The 13,487-nt window shown below is 37.1% G+C and overlaps 1 protein-coding gene across 1 annotated transcript in view; it reads left to right on the top strand.

Moving 5' to 3' along the window:
* The window catches only part of cacna1c (calcium voltage-gated channel subunit alpha1 C), a 414,391-nt gene that overhangs the window by 374,246 nt on the left and 26,658 nt on the right, over window positions 1-13,487 (top strand). The window contains exons 33-34 of the mRNA XM_088922581.1: window positions 5,699-5,782; window positions 6,340-6,423. Of these exons, the coding sequence (XP_088778707.1) occupies window positions 5,699-5,782; window positions 6,340-6,423 (168 nt within the window). The remainder of the gene's footprint in view (window positions 1-5,698; window positions 5,783-6,339; window positions 6,424-13,487) is intronic.

Below are 13,487 nucleotides of genomic sequence, written 5' to 3' on the forward strand. Positions count from 1 at the left end.
GAAACATAGGCTGATTTGAAAACCCAGTTTTTCTATGGGTGAATTACAATTGTCTTCTACCTGGCCCTGTGGGTATAGTGTTCGTAACCTGGATAAGCCTTATCAATAACCATTGTCCATTCCACCTGGGCATGGTAGGGGGAGATAACTGGTGAAACATATTTACAGTATTGACGGTATTTTGATAATATTTCAAACTGAAATGTATTCATTTACTGTAGATAGATGGAGATAATTTTCATGGGTAGATAGATGGACACTGCAGACATGCATCCAAAAACATTAACCTTAAGACACCTTAACTTTATTTCTTAGTGAACAGATCTTTAGGTTACATCTTGCAATGTTTAGGGAAGAGACATTTTACAGAAATAGCTAGCTTGCTCTGCATTCATATCCATATCAGTGTTCTCATTCCCTTGATGTAACTGTGCCAATTTTCTTTTCTATGTCAGTTTCTGTTTCCATGTCTATTTTTAGCATTACCCACAGCCTCAAATTACTTATAGATTATACTTGTAGTTTATATAAAATTATATTAGATTGTATAAATTATAGATGTATACAAAAACTATAAAATATCAAATTCGCATCATCTCTCACAACATTACATGTTATCAATGGAATTCAAATGGTATATAATGTCTCTTTGAGGAGATGACAGTCAAGAAAATTGATCATTATTTGGGAGTACCAGGAACTGCTTGTACTGAACTAGAAATCAACAGAAAAAGAATGCTACTTTTCTGCTTCACTTAGCATATCCATAAATTATCATATACAGTTTCACCAGGGAATTCTCAAATCCAGTGTGAGGATAATTATGAGAAATATACCTTATCCTGTATCCTGTGCCACACATACAAACACGGGTTTACTCATATCAGAAAGGGGCTCCATAAATATCAGATTTTGATGGTAATGCAGCAAAAAAATCCCTGTCAAATTCTATTTTCAATTACATGTGACTAAATTAAGGAACACAGCCTTGAAGTACTAAAGAATTTTTATCTTGATATACAAGGTCATATTAGTCTCATCACCATCTGCTAATACAGAACCTGTGCTGACAGGGATAATAACTAAAAAGACTGTGCACTTTAAAATAATTAGAATAACAGTAATAGTAATAAACATAAACCTATTAAAAGCTTGCATAATTTTACAAATTCTAGAAGCCGGGAATAAGTCACCGGTTATCTATAACATCATATACAAAATATAATTGTAGTGGCTCAACCAGAAAATGTATTACACTTGTCCAAGAGTTCTGGTCAAGTCACTAGCCAGCAGTGACCAGATCCTCCAAATGGTGGTGTCCAGTTGATGGAGCACAGCTGAGATTAAGGTGAAATTAGTTTTCCTGGGATCACCTGGGTCTCAACAATACAGCAAGCCCTGCAGCCTTCTGAGTACTTACAGGCATGCAGTTCTGTCTGTGAGGTATGCACCTGTCCTCCAATCAGTGCTGAATGTGCAGTATGTGGCTACGTAGCCTTAAAATAGAGTTAAAAAATGAACTGCTCAAAGGTGGGCAGGTTGGAGGAGTCTGTCTTCACATCTTCTTTGTCCCTTTTCTATAGTCACAAGGTTTGTAGCTACAAACCAAGATGTGAATCACATTATACACACAATTACACGCTCCAGATTGGTTGGGTATATCAAAAAATACAGAAGCCCAGCTGACTTGTGACTCTGAAGAGCGTACCACCATAGGAAAGCTTTTCAATCATGCCATTTAATCATGTTTTTAAGCTAAAGCCATATACAGTACAAGAAAAGACATTTTTAACCTCACCCGTGCACCCATTTACTGTATAAACGATTCAACTGGTGTTTGGTATATAATCTTGTAACTGTTCATGTGTTCATGTTCACTGTTCATAGTCAATGTGTTCATGTCCTACCAGTTTGTTATTTCAGAATTCCACTTGTCAAAATCAACTGTTATGTGCCTAAAATAGGTTCCATAACCTATTCAATCACACATGTCATGGGTACTGCCCCTTCTGAAGTAATCAAAGAACTGTGTGTTTAGTGTCTCAGTGCATGGTCTTGGCCCACCATCATGGATTGTGTTCAGACTAGCTTCGTGGAGCACTGTGGGATCTTCAGTCTGATATCTATTGGTTTTTAAAGCTGGGTTTTTAAAATAGACCATTGACACATTGTACAGAAGGTGGAAAAAAGTTCATACTTGGATTCAAGTGTTAGATTTTTTTCAGTTAATACTAATTCAACTAAGAAAGACAAGGCTCATCTGGGATGGAATACAAAAGACATCACAATTTTTCCAGAACTCACTTGGACATCTCTAATGTAAAGCAGCCTTAAACTCACATTGTTCTGGCTGCGACTCCAAGGCTTTCCATAAGAAACAGTAGATAAGGAATATGGGTCTGAAGTGCTTTACTAGTAGATAGCAGAACCCTGCAGGTTCAGGTGTTTGGCTGTGGATGATGCTAGTTTTAGTTTTGCATAGATTTCATTAGCTATCTGTACCAGGCTTTCTCAATCCCATCAATCTTCACATATGCTTTCATTGTATTTGTGCACCAGTTAGTTTTTTTTCTTTTAAATCTGTATCTCTGAATATCTGTCTGTTTTCACTGAGATTCAGGAGGAAATAAAGTGTTTAAGAAGAACGTGAATTCCACTAGCACATGACTTGTCAAAATGAATATGGGTGTATTGGGAGATTGAACATTCATTCGTATTTAATGTTGCATTTAGTGACTGATTTTTAAATACATTTTTAAAGTACGTTGTACAGTATATACAATAATTATATTATATTATTCATGAGTTAAAAGGTGGCACATAGTGTGCTACAGTAAACCAGGACAGAACTGTCAAAATTTCATTCTGAAAATATTGCTGAAAGTTTATTTGCCAAGTTCAGATTTGTTTGTTGAAATGAGATGCCCAAGACTTGATGGTGTTCAATGGAATGTTTATTGCATTTCTGTACTTCATTTCTGTACTTCATGCTGCAAAGCTGTGAATTAGAAATGAAAGGCAAAGTGTTTCTCTCCTTAGGGTTTACTCTCCTGGCTGCAGTGGCATCACACTTGGGGGCTGGGGTCGTTCTTTTGACCTGGAAAAAAAAAACCTGTAGCAGTGTACGGCACTCTTATGTGAAGTTTTACCATCAAGATATTCGTAACGCACACTCTGATTATGAGTGTCACAACATGCTAAAGGAAATTTGAAAATTGTACCTGCGGCTGCAGTGTTAAAAACTGCAGTTTTCTGTACTAATGGGTAATGTACTGTAGTTTACTGAACTATTTTGAAATGACATAAACTACAGTATCTACAAAATGAGAACATGAACTACTTTCACTCTGATTGTTCTGTAACTTTTCAGTACCTAACTACTATTTAAAGTTGGTAAGTGAAAATCTCTATTTAATAAAGTTTAGAATCCAGTACTTTATAAACTGGCAGATTAAAACAGTGTTTTTTTTTTCCTGGGTTACTGAACTTGAGGCTGTCAAGCAGCACATCATTTGCCTGTGTCCGGTGTTAAATCCCCACTTTGGACTCTGAAATACATACTGCACACTTAATGTTGATTATAATTTTTTTTTCTTTTCAGATTTTTTCCCATTTAATGTTATCATGCAAGCACCAGCTGTACGGCCTATATTAAGTCATACCTGGGGATGTTGTGCAATAATTAACATTTTCCTTCACTTACAGTATAACCTTAACTGTTGTCACCTTAACATAACTGGGTCAACCACAATAACCACAAGGATGGTGGAAAATATTACTGGAGTCTACTACTAATGCTCCACAGATCCTTTATACTAGTAAGCTGTACAATGATGAAATGTTTGAAAATCATGGGTTAATGGTTTATTTTATTCCCAGTATGTAAAGTGCGTTTAATGATATTTGGAATTGCATGCTATTGCTTGGGTTATTGTTTTAATTAACATCCTTTTTTCGAAATTACAATGTATTTCTCTTTTTTATCCTCTCCATTTAATGTGTCTGAAAATGTGTTGCTAAGTCAGAGAAGCCAGTTGAAAAAATATTTTAGAATCCTCTTCTGGACTTTTTAGTTTGCAAATATTTTTATTTTATTATTTGTTTTTTTTTTAAACAAAAGTGTGCTTCTAATGTATAACTGTTTAATGCCATAGATTCACCAAATCTCACCACTTCAAAACTGCTCATTAAGCTGTACCTATCTTTGCCTGTTCATTTAAAGAGCTGGACTAACTCTAAGCTTTCAGTACGAGATCTCCCATCTTACTAACCAATGTCCATTCATCCTATCAGTACTGTCACCCTGCTGTCTCGATAAGACTGCTACAATCATATCTGCTCTTCCACCATGCTAACTTGCACCTTAATGTTTACCAATGCCGCTCTGAGCAAAGTGCCTGTCACTTTGCAGTACTGCCCCGCCCTGTACTTAACCAATGAAAACTACACATCATATTCACTGGTGCAACCTGGTACATTCTCCGATGCCCTGTCACCCAATGCACTATCCAGAGGAAATTGAATTTCCAGTCACCATTTCATCTCTCAGGCGTGTTCATGTTAACAGTGGGAGTTACAGTATACCACTCCATTTATTGGCTTCGGTGCACTGCCTTGGAGTAATCCACCTACTCAGAGCTTTTCTTGGAGCTCATTGCTCAGCTCTGCAAAGTGTTACCATACTTATTATTATATTTTCAAATGAAAGAGAGAAATAATAGCACAAAACACAAGTAAGTCCATTTTCATAAAACAAACGTTCCTCCAAATATACATAAAATTACACTATATTTGTAAATAATTTATAGCTTGGATTCATTCATCATACAGTATGTTAACACCATTAATAAAAGTGGGCTGTCTCTTTAAAACCAGTTTTTTCCCCACTCTTTAAAACCATCAGTTCTACCAATCCTGATTTCGATAGCTAGTGTGTTTTGCCTCCTGAGATGGCATGGCTTTCAAAGTAATTTAAAAGAATTAAATTCACAATCTCGTAATTTACAGACACCCCCACAACCTCAAACATGGGCAAAAGTTGTTAAAATCGCTGCCTGTGAAACTGGGTATAGCAAACTGATCATTAGAATCCGCTGAAAACATGAAGGTCAAATATTTGCTCAAACTATACATCTTTTTTATTTTTTGTAATGACTATGTTCCTCCAGACTTAAAGCAGTTTTTGTTTGCTACATACAGTATACAGCAAGCACACATCTCCCATTTAAATGTACATACTGTACTGTATCTAGCCTTCATCCTAAACTGCTGGATTATTACACAATAATTGCGATTTGTTAAATTTAAATTAGTTTAATTTTGTAATTCTGTGTTATGGCCCTAATTCTTTCCACTTCCATCAAAAAACACACACAATTGTAATAGGTTATGATAAAACACCTTACTTTCCCTGAAGTGGGGTATTTACTCTAGGCTAGTCCACGAGTCCCCTGCCTGATTTTAGTCAAGTGTTTCCAGTAATTTCGCCAGAATTTGAGAAAGCGTTTGCTTGCACAGATTAGTGCACCTTTTGGCAGTAAAGAGACAGACCCTTTTGAATTTTATTGGCCCCCTGAATCAAATCCAGGGAAGCAGTGGAACAAAAGAAAAATAACAAAATAGAACGCTTTCACATTTTAATGATGCCTATCTAACTTGCCTTTCTACCCCCTTCACCTGCCCTCTCCATCCTGTATAGGGTTACTTTAGTGATCCATGGAATGTATTTGACTTCCTCATCGTAATTGGCAGCATAATAGACGTCATTCTCAGTGAGATCAATGTGAGTATACCACTACCTTTCCCACACCTGCTGTCTGTCCTGTTTCTCTCTCTTTCTCGCTCTGTTTTCTCTCTTTGTGGTTCCCCCTTTTTTTTGCCACGTCACTGTACTCCGTACTTTTGTGGTTGTTGTTTTTTTACCCAGAGTTTGTTTCCTGCCGTCCACGTGTTTCAACACCAAAAAAAGACAGCTTGTGCCTCTCAGAGAGAGGGGTCGCTGGTGAAAGGGGTATTTTGTTTTGGTTGGTTTTTCACAAAATGAGTGTGGGTATAGGGTTGAAGGTAGGAATAAAATAGACCTTGCGCGAGAGCAAGCTTTCATTTATTTGCTTGTACATTTTACTGCAACTTCACTGCAACTAACGAGACACGACGTGACTAACCCCGGATTACGACTCATGAGTATCGCTGACAAGCATGATGGTCGTCCTTTTTTTTCTTTTTCCAGTTTTACTTTTATGATTTCAAGAACGTTCATGTGTAACCCTTTTTCTTATTCTTTTCTCTTCTCTCCTTTTGTTTTTTTCTTTCTGTTTTTTTTTCTTTCATCCTATGCAGCACTATTTTTGTGATGCATGGAATACATTTGACGCCTTAATTGTTGTCGGTAGCGTTGTTGATATAGCAATCACTGAGGTGAACGTAAGTAGACAGCCACTGTCCTTGAACGTGCCTGCTCCTCACTTTCTGTCTGTCTGAGACTAGCTAGGATCTCGACTGTTGCATTGCCTCAACTTTTTAATTTATTTTCCTCTTTCCTTCAAATTGTTTTTGGGGGGTAAAGTCAATATATCCCTCTGGCATGAATGAAACTGTATAGCAGGATGAGAGTGGACATTTTTACCACATAACACAAAAATACTTAAACCTTCTTACTTCTAATCGGGTGCATTTAAAAAAACACACATCATGCCTTCAAACATTTAGTGGGAATGCAGTAGTCAGAGAAAATACATTTCTCAAAGAAAGTTTCAGAATATGTTAGAAACAGCTGCAGTAAATCTGTTGTCTGTATCAGGAGTATAGTATGTGACTCCTGTCAACCATAGTAATCTTAGTAACTTGCACCTCGGTTTCTTTGTTCTGTATGCTAAACTAAATTAGTTCCTGAGCCAGAATTGCACCTGGTCTGTTTGCAAGGAAATGTTTCTGTTAATAAGGATGCCATTCCAAAATACCTGAATCACACACACAGTTTTTAACAACGTTGACTCCGAAGAATGTCTCTAGAGTTATTCAAGAAGGACAGATGCACACTGATCCATTCACTGTGGTGGAGCTTGTAGCTCCGGACATCTAGGAGCATTACAGACCAACTGTATGTTTGCCTAGTCGCATATGCCTGAACGCTACTAGTCCCTCAGAAGCTGAGCGTAGATTCTGGCTGTTATGAGATGCAATTCACAGAACATTGCACTTTATGGTATTCTGTAACAAGGACTATTTATCTTAAAAGGTGATAGAAGTATCCTTTTTGAAGTAAAAAGACCTAAATTAGATAACTTTTTTTTCCAGCTCTCTCAGGTACAGTACTAATTGTGGCCAACAGTATTTCTAGTTAGTTACGAGTCTTGATTAGTGTCAATAGACCCTCTTGAGCTGATGAGCCATTATTACTGTATATGATATTTAAAGGGAAGTATTTTCATGTTTTTTTTCTAAAGCTGAACCTCAAAGGTTGTTCCAAATCCAAAATTAGTTTAAGGAAGGGAAAGAGGTGGTAGTCCAATGGCGCCTTTGCAAATTAAAGGATATTTTTTAGATTTTCAGTGAGGAGATCATGCTTCCTTATTGCTTTATAAAGGTATAAAGGTATAAAGGTAGACCAAACCTCTTTTCTTCAGCAGCATGTCAGGATATCTGGCTACTGTATTTTGTTTTGAAATTGTGAGGGTCATGTCTTCTCTTTTAGAGTAAAAAGATTTCTACTTAACCATGCTGTGATAAAGGTTTTTTTTTTAGATTATCTGATTTTCTTTCACATAGCCAGAGCACTGTCAGTCATGGAAGATCAGAATGTCTGCCGTCCTCCTGCTATACAGTCTCTCTCTCTCTTCTCTGCACTAACTTTGATTTGGTTTGAGAGTTAAATTTCTGTTGGTTTTTTTGGCATGATCTCCTTTTCCTTTAAAACATAAACAAAGAGCCCCTCCCGTGTTTTAATTTCCGATGACCTTTTAAGAAATCTTCTGCATTTAATAAAAATGAAAGAAAAATAAAAGCCTTCAGTGGAATAATTTTAAAAAAGCCCGCCTAGCTCTGACATGCTGGCGTGACTGACTTCCTGCTGCTCTCCTATAGATAACTGTTTAGACCCTGCTTGGTCCTTTTTTTCTACCCACAGCCAAGCTGAAACACAGCACAATTAAATTAACCGGCAGATGCTTCTTAAAAAACAACAAAGAAAATGATTGCCAGCTCAGGTGTCTTGTTGACTGATGTCCGGCTGCATATCCTTGAATGCTATTTTCTTTCTGTCTGACTTGAGTGCGCTGCACTGCTCCTCTCTGAATGTCTCCTCTCTTTGTCTTGTTGGGTGGGCTGGTCTTCAGTTAATGCCTGCAGGTAACCCAGGCAGGGTTTATCCAGAATGTCCACTTGACCTGACTTTTCAATTTAGAAGGAGAAAGAACAAAAAACAGACACTTTATATTAAGGGGCTGCTTATTTTTTTGATAACAGAGGCATATTACTGTATATTAAATAGTTAAAAAAAGAAGCTATAAAGTGTTAGAAAAGAATTACAAATAGGTTATTAAAATGTGGTAAATGTTTACAAAGGCCTTTCAATACCACAATATATTGAAAATATTTCCTTTTTCATTTTAATAACCATATGTAATAATTTCTGAGTACTTTATTGTTTCTTTATTAATTATTCAAAGTATATAAAATCTAAATCATTTGTAAGCAGCATCCTTTCATAAAGTGTAACCAAAATAGGGATTTCTGTGTCCTGATTCAAAGATGACATTTGCACTTCTATTGTTTTGCTAATCTGTGTTTGAGCCAGCTGTTACTTACTGTGACATACTGTAGTACCCAGTGGAAGAATCATTTAAGTGATGAAGGGCTAGTGAATTGTAATCAGCAACTAGTTGATTCAATGTAAACAGTGAAGTGCAATGGTCATTCAAGGGTTATCTATCCATGCACTGCTGGCTATATTCATATTCAAAAACACTTGAGTCCATTTCATTATGATCAGACAATACATTTTACAATATGATATCACAAAATAGTAGGACTATTGAAAGTAAGACAGAATATAAAGTAATATACATTTCAATACAAATATTGTATATCTATGATTTTCTATGTACTGTATGTTGTTTTATTGCACAAGTAAAAGCAGTGCATTTTTGGCTAGACTTTAGATGACATTCCCTCCTTGTATTACTTTATAAGGGTTATACTGTATCATCAATTACATTGTCCTACAGCATAGGTAAATCATACCATAGACATCTCAGAAGTAAATCGCTATGTCAGAACCTGGGTTGCCTAAAGGCTGAGAATGAGACATGAAAGTGGTGTTTGTTGTGAAAACAAATTGTAAAATTTATTTAGTTCTAATGTTGATTCAGATATATTTAGCTCCCCTAAGTACTCAATGATACTGTCTGAGAGCTACGCACTGTTGAGATTGTCCTAACGTCTTGTGATGTTAATAATACTGTAAGAGTGGATTGAACTTTGCTCTTCCCTAATTACAATATAGAAATGCATATAGAAATCTAACTGCAAAAAAAACCCACTGCAGGACAAATTCCTTTTCCACATCTGCAATAATATCAGGGACGTACATGAAAATCCTCTTGTTGTCATAATGTTCCCTTTAAAACAAAGGCAAAACATAGCAGAAGAGGGGATTTAATGTGTGTAACTGAAAAACTTAACATCCAAAGATGGGCTGTTATTTAGCTTGTCCAGTAGTCTGGAGGTTTTTGTAATTAAGCTGTAACTAGGATTCTTCCAGTGGTGGCTCATGACAGATCAAGCACTGTTAAGATGGGCTGTGTGATCTGAGCCAGCCACATAATCAGTGACAGCTGGATTTGTCCTCAGTCTGACACTTCTGTTGTCTGTGCTGTTGGAAAACAAGAGAATGAAGACAGTGCATGCTTCAGAGAATACATGCCGATAGCCTACATCTTTCACTAGCTACACTAGCAAATTTATTGGTAATGTTGGCAGTTGCTCACAGATTTTCACCATCCCAATTTATATATTACCTGTATATCTATTTAAGGAATCTGGTTTCCAGCTCTAATATACTCCATGTAAGCCTAGGTAGTTTTTAAAGAACTGCAGTGGGTTTGAACAGTGGCTGCAGCATTAAGACAGTATTCACATACTGTCGCATGCTAAAATACACAGCTCCTCGCTGCACCTCTCAGACACACACCAGTCTCTCCCAGCACCCTGAAAAACCTGCAGGAAAGGGAAGGAGTCAGAGCTGACTTTGAGATGGGGACTTTTGGAAACTCATCTCCCTCTTCTGTTTTAAAGACCAATGGTATTGAAATGAACATATTCAGAAAAACTCAATGACACGGAGAATGAAAAATTAAGAAAAAATATTTTTGAGGCACACGTTATCATTATACTTTGTCATTTTGTATGATTTTGGTTTCATCACCACTTTTTAAACTAATTTTCATATAAGATTCTTAGCCTTTTATTTTCTCCAAATAATAAGGTCATACCAGACATACCACTTTTTTAAAAAGTAAAAGTAAAAAGTAAATAAACAAATAAAATAGTTTGTTCTTGTTTGTTCTTGTACTTGACCAATATGAATGGCAGCAAGGTGATAAAATCCACCTTGTTTTCATATTGTGGCTATCAACACAGAAAAAAATAGCTTTGCCATAAACCTCCTTAAATTTTTCCTCAAAGGATTCTTTCCACCAAGATAAAGCAAACTTTTGATAGATGAAAATATCCCTTCATTCTTGACATTGAGAATAATGTACAGATCTTAATCTAATGTACAGCCACTGATAAAACAGGCTCATGTGGAATTCCATTCCTGAACTGCAGGATGCATTCTGTCTTCTGACATCCCTGGAGCAAACTAAAACACAGGATTTAATGTACTGTATACAGTCAGTCCAGTTTATTCATTGAGAGTGGACTGCTAACTTAGAAAAAACTAATGTAAAAAAGCATAACCCCCACATGAGATAGATAAAAGATGTACATTTCTATTTTCCTGCTGAATGTTAGTTTTTTGTTTTTTTTGCCTTCCTAAGAATACCCTTGAAGTTTCATATTTAACTTTGCTTACCTTTATTTTTAGAGATTAAACACACTCACTTCCTTAACACTGTTTTGGGGAAATTTTATTCACACACATTACTACTGTAAAATTCATAGTTTCATGTCCCTAAGACTTATACTTACACCACTGGTCCAGTCGTTAAAAATATAGAGGTGCAGAAGCCCTAAAACAGTTGCCCCAAGAGCCCCCAGCACCAGCTGAGCTGCCCTTTGACCCAGGGCCCACAAGCTGGAATGCTTCTGTTCCTCAGTAGGTTACCCTATTATAGCTTTTATTTGTCTGCCTTTCTTTAAAGCCAGCTGACTCTGCCTCATCTTCCCAATCCTCCGTGGTAAGACAAATGGTACGGACAGACGGTAACCTTTCTCAAGCCCCTCCTGTTCACTCTAGCTCCACCCACTGCCTCACCACTCCAGATGAGCCGCATGTTGCCTGTGACTGTCTGTGCGTGCCAACTCATACATGGGTGGATCTTGTTGCGATGGCGTCTTGCGTTGTTCAGACCGTGCCTGTCCCATGTGTCTTGCCGCCCTCTTGTTTGCTGTGCTCATATTGTGGCACTGTGTTACCCCTCTTCCTCTTGTTTTACTGTCTTCCATTGGAGAAGTGGGCGCCTTGTTTGAAACTAGTGGCTTTAAAAAATACATAAATAGAGGTGTTTACAAGCCTGTCCCTAACAGCTCGCAGTTCTGAAATTGAATATGTATAACAATAACAAATCGTGGGATGTTGAGAACCAAATTGCTCTGATCAAGATTGACAATGATTGTATTGCTCAAGTAAATTGAAGGACTTTAGCTGTAACCCTTCATACTGACATTTTTAGAGCAGAATTCGCCCCAAGTAAAGAGTTTTCTGAAAAAAAACACTTCAGATAACAAAACATTATCTCACTTGATATGGCTTTTTATTATGTTTTTTTTCAAGAGTAGGGAGGTGAATCAGATTTAGGATTTAGATTTCTTTTTCAGTTTCCTGCTGTGTTTTACTGCTTTTACTACATTTTTGTGTTGCTCACATAAAACTTAGCATATTCAGAATTGATGTATTTATTTTGAATGCATTAAGGTTAGATTATATTCCATGAGCGTCAGAAAAAAAACATTAGTAAAGAAGAACAGTGATCATGAGTCTAAGTTCACCAACAGGTGGACACATAGTTGTGAAAAATCATAAAACAACAGCCTCAAAAATGACCACAGAACTGAATCTTCCCCTTCCGTGATCCAGTCCAAACAAAGGTACGTTGTGAGCTTCACAATGTTGATATTTATGGTGGGGCTTCCATTTGGAAGCCTCTTGTAACTAAGGCCAATACGCTGCAATGTATAACCTGGTGTAATGAGCACAAAACCTGGACTTCTGAGCAGTGCAGGAAAGTTAATATGGGCTCATAAATCTCTTTTTGCTACTGTACATGGACAGGTTTCTGTATGGAGAAACCCAAAGGAAACCACCAACATTGTCCCGACAGTTAGACATGGTGGTAGATCTGTTATAGTAAGGCTGTCATCTCATAGGAGTCATTGGGTCCATTTGTCCATTTATTACTCTGCTCGGCAGAATTATGGCCAAGGGATATAAAACCATTTTAGATGGCCAGGAAACATTGCTTCCTCAATATGTTCCCATATTTGAAGACAATAATGTCCCCATCACATATCTAAACGGTTACAAGGGTGGATTCATGAACACCAGGATGAAGGTAAAATACCTCCTACTGTATGGCCTCCCCAGTCTCCAGATCAAAACATTGGTGATCCTTTATGAGAAGTTATAGAATGTAAAGTGTGGAGTAGATTTCCACCACCTTCATCTCTCAAAGAAATACAGGCTTTCCATCTTGAAGAATGGTCCAATATCCCACTAAAATCAGCTCAAAACATGTATAAAGGTACTGCACGAAGGATTGAAGATTTCTGATGGCTAAGAGCAGCCCAGCTCCCTATTAGTTAATAAATGTTCATGTATTGCTTGATGTTTCCATTGTTTTGTCCACCCGCTGTATTAAATATTTTAAATCAATGGATGTTCGGTTAAAATTGCACAATGCACTAATAATACCTCAATTGGAGTGCTGTGTACAGTTTTGGTTACCACATTAGAAAAATATATTTCTGCTTTGGATTACGTCCAGAGACGAGCAACTAAATACATTCCAAGGCTTAAAGGAATGCCCTACACTGACACGCTAAAAAACTGAATGTTTCAACTCATGAACAGAGAAGATTATACGGGACCTTATTCAAGCATTCAGAATCCTGAGAGCCAAAAAATGAAGTAAAGAATCTGGGAACAGAGGCATCTTTTCCACAAATGTTTGTGGAAGTCTACAGCAAACTACGCTGCCACGTTTGTGCACTTGATACCCTTTATCCTCACTCAAGTAATGGCTCTTTCTACTAGGAAGCAAACTAGC

This window comes from Atractosteus spatula, chromosome 8, assembly GCF_055471065.1.
Source record: "Atractosteus spatula isolate fAtrSpa1 chromosome 8, fAtrSpa1.hap1, whole genome shotgun sequence".
Taxonomy (NCBI): Eukaryota; Metazoa; Chordata; class Actinopteri; order Semionotiformes; family Lepisosteidae; genus Atractosteus; species Atractosteus spatula.